The sequence below is a fragment of the Nicotiana tomentosiformis genome, chromosome 5 (genome assembly GCF_000390325.3).
Source record: "Nicotiana tomentosiformis chromosome 5, ASM39032v3, whole genome shotgun sequence".
NCBI lineage: Eukaryota > Viridiplantae > Streptophyta > Magnoliopsida > Solanales > Solanaceae > Nicotiana > Nicotiana tomentosiformis.
Window position 1 is genome coordinate 85,185,297 of NC_090816.1, and position 9,286 is coordinate 85,194,582.

Here is a 9,286-nt window from a genome sequence, read left to right on the forward strand (position 1 = left end):
GTGTGTTGACATTCCCGGTAGGTCCGTACCGTAATTTGGGTCCTGGCGTAAGCCCGTAATCGAATTCCGAGGTCCCTAGCTCGAGATATGGAATTTTTATGAAAAATTAAAACTTTGAAAGTTTGATGATTTTAAGAATTGACTAATGTTTGGTCTTGTTGATACCTGGTCCCTATTTTGGTTCCGAAGCCCGGTACAGGTCCACTATAATATTTTATGACTTGTCTGTCTAATTTTGTGAGAAACGGAGTTGATTTGACGTGATTCGGATATTCGGTTGTGAAAATAGAAGTTTTAAAGTTTTCTTGAAAATTTCGTTTGATTTGGGGTCTAATTCGTAGTTCTAGACATTATTTTGATGTTTTGGTCGCGCAAGCGAGTTCGTATGATATTTTAAGACTTGTGTGCATGTTTGGTTTGGAGCCCCGAGGGCTCGGGTGAGTTTTGGATAGGCTACGGATGTTTTGAAACTTAGAAATCTGATTTTTCTGCAGTTTCAGGTGCCTTCTGGTTTCCTTTTTCGCATTCGCGAAGGCACTCTCGCGAATGCGAAGTGTGAACTGGGCTGGGGGATGGTTTATTCTACGCGAACGCAAGGCTATGGTCATGAACGTGGAGCATTAGGGGTTTGCTCTTTGCAAACGCGACAGATAACACGCGAAAGCATAGAGTTATTGGAGGTGGACTAGGGATCAGTGGGTTTTCTTCGCGAACCTGAGACAAGTCTCGCGAACTCGGTGGCTAGGGGGGATAGACCCTCGTGTACGCATGCAATCCTTTGCGAACGCGAAAGCCATTCGGGCTGCTGCACTTCGCGAATGCGGCAGGCCCTTCGCGAACGCGAAGAAGGCCTGACTCCCAGACCTTAAAACCGAACCAAAACGGGATTTAACCCATTTTTCATAAACTCTCCATTAGAGCTCGGCCTAGGTGTGATTTTGAAGGGAAAACTCAACATCAATTCATAGGTTTGTACTCTTTAAGTTATTTTCTTCCATTTCTATCATCATCCATAAATTCCTAACCCTAATCTTTGTTCTTTCATGGTAGAAAACTAGGGATTTAGGAAGAATTGGAGGATTTTTGCAAATTGGGGATTTAGACCTCAATTTGGGGAAGGATTCCGAAACTAATTGTATAATCGGGCTCAGGGGTGAACGAGTGAATGAATTTTGGTCCGAACCTCGGGTTTTGACCAAGCGGGTCCGGGGTCGATTTTTAACTTTTTGGGGGAAGTTTTGGGGAATCTAAATTTATGAATTGTATTTGATTTCTTTAGAAATATTTGATATTATTGAGTCTTCTGTGGATAGATACGAGTGGTTTGGAGATGGATTATAGAGGAAAAGCTGTAATTGAGCATTGAGTGGCATGTGGAGTGAGGTAAGTATTGTGTCTAACTTTGACTTGAGGGAATTAGGAAACCTCGGACTATTTGCTATGTGAAACTCATGTGAGCGGCGTATATGTGAGGTGACGAGTACTTATGCGCCGCCAATTTATCTATTTTTTTCCTGTTTTTCCCGTTTTCTCATATTATCTCTTTCCCTGTCTTAATTGTTACATGCTCTAATTGTATTCCCGTGTCTAATTGCTACTTGTTAGACATTGTTTTCCCTTGTTCATGATATTGTTCTTTCCATAGTTCCATTATCTCCTATTATTTGCTTAAGTTATTTTATCGGTACCTTTCTGCTGTATATTCTGAATTGGTCTCACTGTGTAGTATTACTTGTGTGAACTTTCATGGTGTACAAGATTCCTATTTGTTTCAGTTTGAGGTTTAAGTTTTGTGAAAGGATTCTGTGACTTAAATTGTGAAATTTCTGTACATATTGAGTAATTAATATTGATATGGTGGGATCGGGTTGCACGCCGCAACAGGAGGAATAAGGGTGATATATATTGAGGTGGGATAAGGGTGATTTGATACTGAACTGTGGGAACGGGTTGCACGCCACAACAGGTATAATAAGGGTGGATTGTTTGGGGAATAAAGGTGAATTGTGATTGTATTATTGTGATATGGTGGGATTGGGTTGCACGCCATAATACTTTTATTTATATTCACTGTCATTTATGCTATTATGAGAAAATAAGGGAGGAATATGAGATGTACGGTGGGATCAGATTGCGCGCCGCAACAACCTATGTGTTTATATTTTCCCTGAACTGTGTTAGCCTTATGGTATTCTCTTTTGCACTTAAGGATTGGTAATCTCTGAACACTGTTGATATATCTCCAGGAGTTGACGTATTTCTTGCAATTTACTGCTTTTCTTCTATTCTGCATTTCCTATCCAACTTTTATTATATATACTGCGTACAGGTTGTAGTGTGAGTGACCCGCCTTAGCCTCGTCACTACTTCATCGAGGTTAGGCTCGGTACTTACCAGTATATGGGGTCGGTTGTACTGATACTGCACTCTGCACTTCCTGGGCAGATTTTGGTGCTGGTCCGAGCTGATCGTGAGGGTGGCTGCAAGATTTGTCTGATAGGAGACCCAAGGTAAATCTGCCGGCGTCCGCAGACCCTGATGTCCCCTTCTATACATTATACTTTACTGTTTCTTTCATTTCGAAAACAGTTGTATCTCTTTCAGACCTTTACTTGTAGAAAAATCTTAGAAGTTCGTGAATTGTGACTCCAGATCCGGGTAGTAGTATGTATATATTGAGGTTGTTATACATTTTCGCACTCATTTTTAACTCGTTATAGCTTATTTGTTGTTAATTACTGAAATATGAAAGAATTGACTTAATAATTCTCTAACGTTAGCTTGCCTTGCAAGTGAAATGTTAGGTACCATCACGGTCTCGATGGTGGGAATTTCGGGTCGTGACACGTAACTGAGAGGTTCCTTCTTGAAATAGTGCTCCAACAACTGTGTTTGATGCCATGATCTTTTCCTCACTTGCTGTTAAGCAATGTTCGTAAGTCCTGCTCTTATACCAATTGAAAGTACAGGGGGGGGGGGGGTGAATTTAACTGATTTAAAAACCTTAGTTGACTATGTAGAAAATTAGTCGACTAGACTTTACACAATGATTGATCGTAGTAGAAATAAACTGAGCAGAAAGAAAAGTAAAGGAGGAACAATAATTTTTATACTGGTTCAGTATCGATATGGTACCTACGTCCAGTTCCCTTGGGTCACAAGGGTTCTCTTAGATCTTTAGTAAGAGTTTAAAACAGTGATGGTTTTAGTACGTCCACCTCCAACGATATACAACAACAATGTTTCTTTTTAATGTTGACACAACTCTCGTTTTGTTTTCTAACTCTTCCTATCTTTTGCGACACTTGTAGACTCAAGAATACAATGTTTGTACTAAGAACTAGAAAGGTGTAGAAATAGAAGATGTAGTTGCGTGCCTTTGGATGTCCTTCTACTTCTACCTTTATAGCTCAATGAGTCTTCTGTTTCCTTGTCTTCTGGGATTGTATGGTAGTAATTATTGGAGACCTTTCCTTGTGAGGCATAGATATCTAACAGTGAGACCCAATGGTAGCCTCATGAATCTTGCTTAAAAGGGTAGCTAGATTCATCCTTAATCTTGACGAATTGCTTCCTCCATTTCTCTTTGATTAAAGCTTCCGTAGATTGTTCTAGATTTGTTCTCTAGCTGTGATTAGCTCTCTTTCCATTCTTGCGCGCTTAAGAATTTTTGACAAGGCTGATTGATTGACTTTCCTTCTTTGTTTTTTGATTGATTGATTCTTTTTCCATGTGAAGCAAAGTTCAAAATACATAACCGTTGAGTATGATCTTCTTTCCTTTCATCAACCTCGTTGCTCTCCAAATATGCACACAATGAGATATCGTTAGTCATGGCTTCTTTAGATTATTGAACATTATTAAAATTCTAAACTTAACAGAAACGTACTTTCTTTCCATAGAAATCAAATACATCCAAAGAAGTCTATATCGATCAGATTATGTTCGAGAAACACGTTGCTTAATCTCTCGAATCACGAAAAATAATCCATATAAAAGAGTCAGGGGAACAAACATAATTGTGTCCGCAAAGATTCATCAATTTTTTTTTCTTTTATGTTTGTAATTGCAGTTAATGTACCGTATTTAAAACAAATTTGTTGAAAACTGTATCAAAAATAGGTCTTGGTTTGTCTTGGTTGAGGTTGGGCAAGAAGAAGACGGTTTGTTTTGTGGGGGGGGGGGGGGGGGGGGGGTGGCTAAATTATTAAGAGAAATATAAAAAAATTCATTTGAAAAACAAAAATTCCACTTTGTTGCATTATAGTTCGTTTATTTTGCCATCTAATAGCGTTTGACACTGATCGTTTACATAAGATTGACAAAGTGTTCAATAGGATTTGTTCAGGTGCTTAAATGAAAATAACGGACAAGTTTAAGAGGTCATATATATATATATATATATATATATATATATATATGCTAACATATGCATCGACTAAAATGCCAGTGAGTATTGTCGATTAGTAAATGGTGTAATAATTAAATAAAAAGCTATAATTTTATTATAAACCAATTTATTGATCGAGTAAGAAATTTTTATTGTGTCAAATTCTCTCTTCTTCCTTATATTGTACTGTTATGTTAGAATAACGTGGCAAGAGAAATTATAATACTCTTAGATATTTATTGATATTTGTCTCGTTATTCATGGTTTCACTTTGCACTCCAGATTATACAATAAAATCAAAACAAAAAGAAGCTGTCTTGGCAGAGTTGGAAGCAAAGCACGAGGCGATATTGGCAATATTGGTCATTGGAGGCAAAGCATAAGGTTTGTTTACTAAGAAATTATGTATTTTTGTAATAATATATTTAAACTTACTAAAATTTGATGATATTATCACAAGAGAAGAAAGAAACATCAGAGAGGAAGGTCGACGATTATTTTAGAAGACTGGAGTGGAAACAATCGTTAGAACTAGAGATAGAACAACTAAAAGGGTAGATTAGGGTGAAGCGATTTCAAGGTGACAATGCTCTCTATCAAAAGGCACTTGAAGCAAATCTCTGTGACAATTTCTTTTTATCGATCATAGAGAAAAACTGAATATAACAAGAGATGCTTTATTCGTTTAAGAGCGTGAAAAAATGAGTCTATCATAAGTATCATTATTATGAAATCGCCTTTTTTTAGTTTTAGTACGATCATTATGAAAAAGAATTCACCTCTTTTCTTTTATGTAATTAATAAAAGTATAAATGAATATGCATTACAGTAGTTATTATATTTCTTCGTTCCTTTAAATGTCAATTATTGTTCAAAATCACTTGAAGCAAATCTGCATAATAAATAAAAAATTTAATATTATAAAATTATGTTTTGCTGTAGTTGGCATATTGTTTTGCTACCACATGGTGAAAAAATACTCATATTTTAGTGGTAATAAACCTATGTAAATTAAAATAAAAATTATGAAAATATGCACTACAATGATTATTATGTTTCTTCGTCATATTAAAACAAATGCTAACATTAGTATTTATGGATCTAATATAAATTTGTAATAATTTAGCTTTTAATTATTTAAATGTTAATCATTATTATAAGCTTGATATATGATCTCGTGTGCGGGTGTAAACCTAATTAATGTATAATAAGCTTGATATATGATCTCGCGCGAGGGTGTAAACCTAATTATGTATAATAAGCATGATATATATATATATATATATATATATATATGAGATAGATCATGTTGCTAAATAACACTTCCTAAAATATAAATGTACCACAATAGAGAATGAAACAACAAAATAACACTTCAACATAGAAGTAATAGGTATACTGCAGACAAATATTCATACAACTTTTCGATAGATGTATAATGTTGCCACTATGGGGACTAAAACAATAAAAGAACATTACTACAAAATAAGAACAATAGATAATATTTCGATGGTGCTAATTTAAGTAGTCTTCTTTTTCCTTTTGGATTGACATACTAATTTCCTAAGAACCGAGTCTTTTGTCATGAAGAGTTAATGAAAAATAAGGGGTTTTTTGGTTGGGAAATAAGTTATCCCATGATTAATTATTTCGGGATTAGTTATTCTGGGATAAGTTACCCCATCCTTCCACATGGATAAAAAAAATACTACAATTCCGGTATAACTAAACGATGATTTTATTCCAAACAAACACGGGATAAACTCATCTCAAATTTAATTCCGAGATTAATTATTCCTTATCCCTCGTACCAAATGAGCATGTGCAGGTGTTAATAATAATATGAATTAAAATTTGAAATCCATTATTTTAAAATTGAAAATTAAAAAGAATCATTAAAATATGTTTTTGAATATAATGATAAAATAAAAGCTCATAAATTTAATAAGTTCTTTACAACTGCGCGAAGCGCGGTGTAATTTACTAGTTTATGTATAATAAGCATGATATATATATGCGGTAGATCACCTATAAATTCCAATTACTCTAATCAATTTGAGCTAGCTGAGTTGACTAAAGCGAAAAGTACTATCATCCTTTCATTCACTTCTCTTTCTTGCGAGTTTGAGTTTTTGAGTGTTGTCTTACTCTTCAAACTAGAAGAAAGACGTACTCAAATTACAAGCTCTCCGTTGCTGATAAAAGAGACAATTTCTGGTGGTTGGATAGATTTTTTAGCAGAAAGTGGTAGGAGTGCAGAACTTTGAACCAACAACGTAACCTTAATATTTGACATAAAGAGAAGTTTTCTGTTATTAGATTCAAACAAATCTAGTTAAAACTAGCTGTATCTCACCTCTTTCCCTTGAATATAAAAAAGGAAGAAAGATTTTAATCCACTACTTGCTGCAAACACTAAGCATTATATACTTTTAAATACATATTTAAGGGCAAGGGAAAAGAAAAACAGGAGTGGATTAAAAGATGAGAATCGAACTCTCACATAAGGTAAAAATTCTGGGGAATATATCGAATTCTCACCGCTACGATGAAAACCAAATCTCCTCAAATAATATCCTTATTCCCGCGAGAAATTTTATTATTTAGAATGTTATTATATATGGAGTACTCCATTCTCACAAGTCACAGGCAATAGATACACAGTACACACGTAACAATAGATAGCCACAACATGAACACGCACGTGATAAAATAATAACACACCCACAGAGCAATAGTGGTAGTTTTACAATACATCTGCTTCTCTCCCTCAGTCTTCTCCTCGTTTCCGCAATTTGGGAATGACGAGAAGTGGATCTTTCTTAAACATGGTGATATCCAAAATCTCATCCATGTTAATATGAGCAGGGTCCATGTCATTTGGCAGAATCCAATCAAACTTATGGATAAAAGAAGCGACAGCTAAGGGAATAAACCTAGAAGCCAGAGGTTCTCCAGCACATATTCTTCTTCCGGAACCAAAAGGGATATACTCAAAATTTCGTCCTTTGTGGTCTATTTTTGCATTGATAAATCTTTCTGGTTTGAAACTCGAAGCATCGTCCCAAATCTTGGGATCCCTCGCAATCGCCCACATATTTACCAAAACTTGGGTGTCTTTAGGAATTCTGTAACCCATGACTTCACATGTTTGGACGGCACGGTGAGGAAGTAGCAGCGGTCCAGGAGGATGCAACCTTAGCGTTTCCTTAAAACAAGCATCCAAGTATGGTAAGGTTGACAAGTCAGATTCTTTTACAAAGTCCTTACCTCCTACTACTCCCGCGATTTCATGCCGAAGTTTTTGTAAGGCTTGTTGATTTCTAAGGAGTTCTACAAGCATCCATTCGCTTGTGGCAGTTGTTGATTCTGTACCCGCTCCAAACATTTCCTGAAATACAAGGAATAGAAAATAGAAAATAGTAGTTAATGAGTTATTTCGCCTAGGGAATATGGCTTTTAAGCACAACCATTGACTTTTTTTCCATACAAATACGTGAAAAAGGGATAGAAATTAAAGCATGTGACGCACCACAAGCAATGCATTGATATGTTTATCGCTGAAACCATTTTTAACCAAAGCATCTATAAAATCTACAGCATCCGCAGAAGGTTGATTCTCTGATTTATTTCTTCTGTCCTGAATAATGCCTGCCCAAACAGCACAAAGTTTATCAAACAAACCCATAAGTTTCTTATATGTTCCCTGGACATCCGAACTGCAAACACCCAATATAGGATATAAATCTGCTAACTCCAGGATTCCACCCGCCGCGGTAAATTTGCGTAGGTACTCCCTCAGTTCTTCACCCACTCCCTTGCCTTCAAAGTCAATCAAATCTATTGAAAGAAGCAAATTACCCAATATGTTTAAAGCGGTCACGAAAACCACGCCCTTGATACTAATCACTTTCCCTTGTTTGGTAACCAAATGTTGCATCATTTCCTTGACTTTCTTCTCCCTCAAACTTACCTGAGATTCCAGAGCTTTCGTGGAAAAGAGCGCTCCCCTGTATACGGTTCGAACGCTTTTCCAATTATCGTCACACTCTTCTAGAAAAGCAGTTGACACGTTGTGAAGTAATGACCCCTTGACACGGATGGGATGAGAAACAAAACGGCCAGAAAGCATACGATCATGTGTTTTCAGAACCTCAGAAGCAGCATTAGGGGATGAAGCAACAACCACGAGTCGTGTGCCGAATCTTATGGACATGAGATCACGACCATGTGATTGCGCTAGCTTTGCAAGAGCGGCATGAGGACGTTTTCTACCAACTTGGAAAAGGTTCCCGACTAATGGCAATGGAAATGGGCCTGAAGGAAGTGGTAATTTTGTTTTTGATGAATATAGATATTTCAACATGATTACGAAGACGAGAGAAACTAGAATTGAAGTGAATATGTAATCGATCATCTCTACAGAGTTAAAGGTTGCTAGTTTTATGTTGTTGGAATTGCAATGAAAAACTGCATTGTGTAGCTCTCTCGGGCCATCATATATAAAGGGTAAGATTATTAGCTTCGCTATTTGCAGATATTGACCAATCACCTGCAGTAATTAAAAATACCTCGTCCTTCAATAGGAGTGCGGTTTATTTACTGTGGAGATCATTGCGAGATTTGAAATGATACGAATGTCTCCTTAATATTTAGTGCGCGCGGTTTACATTTTCTATTTCAATTTTCTGATTCGTATACTCTTCAAATCATTGTTCGTTTTACTTTATTTAATTTACAAAAGGTACACATGAGCCATGCTGAATTGTCGTTTATGACAAGTTTTAGAATTACGTAAGCAGACAGGATCAATCCGTTTGGTACGTTTTTTTTTTACTTTTTAGAGTTACTTAACGGCTTCTAGTTCCCTACTAGTCTCGCGTATCAATCCCACTT

General features: G+C 36.3%; 1 protein-coding gene across 1 annotated transcript; it reads right to left on the bottom strand.

Annotated features, from left to right (window-relative positions):
• Positions 1-6,952: 6,952 nt before the first annotated feature.
• On the bottom strand, positions 6,953-9,061 carry LOC104102595 (probable (S)-N-methylcoclaurine 3'-hydroxylase isozyme 2). The gene is made up of 2 exons (XM_009610348.4): positions 7,923-9,061; positions 6,953-7,781 (listed from the first exon to the last, which is right to left on the bottom strand). The coding sequence occupies exons 1-2, from the start codon at positions 8,805-8,807 to the stop codon at positions 7,161-7,163; spliced, it is 1,506 nt and encodes a 501-aa protein (XP_009608643.3). The 5' UTR covers positions 8,808-9,061; the 3' UTR covers positions 6,953-7,160.
• Positions 9,062-9,286: the final 225 nt, after the last annotated feature.

What these genes read in the sequence shown, in the direction of transcription:
- LOC104102595 (XM_009610348.4), bottom strand. Translation starts at nt 8,807, where the DNA reads ATGATCGATTACATATTCACTTCAATTCTAGTTTCTCTCGTCTTCGTA. An exon ending in ATATCAATGCATTGCTTGTG is followed by an intron (nt 7,782 to 7,922) that starts GTGCGTCACATG and finishes CTTGTATTTCAG; the next exon opens with GAAATGTTTGGAGCGGGTAC.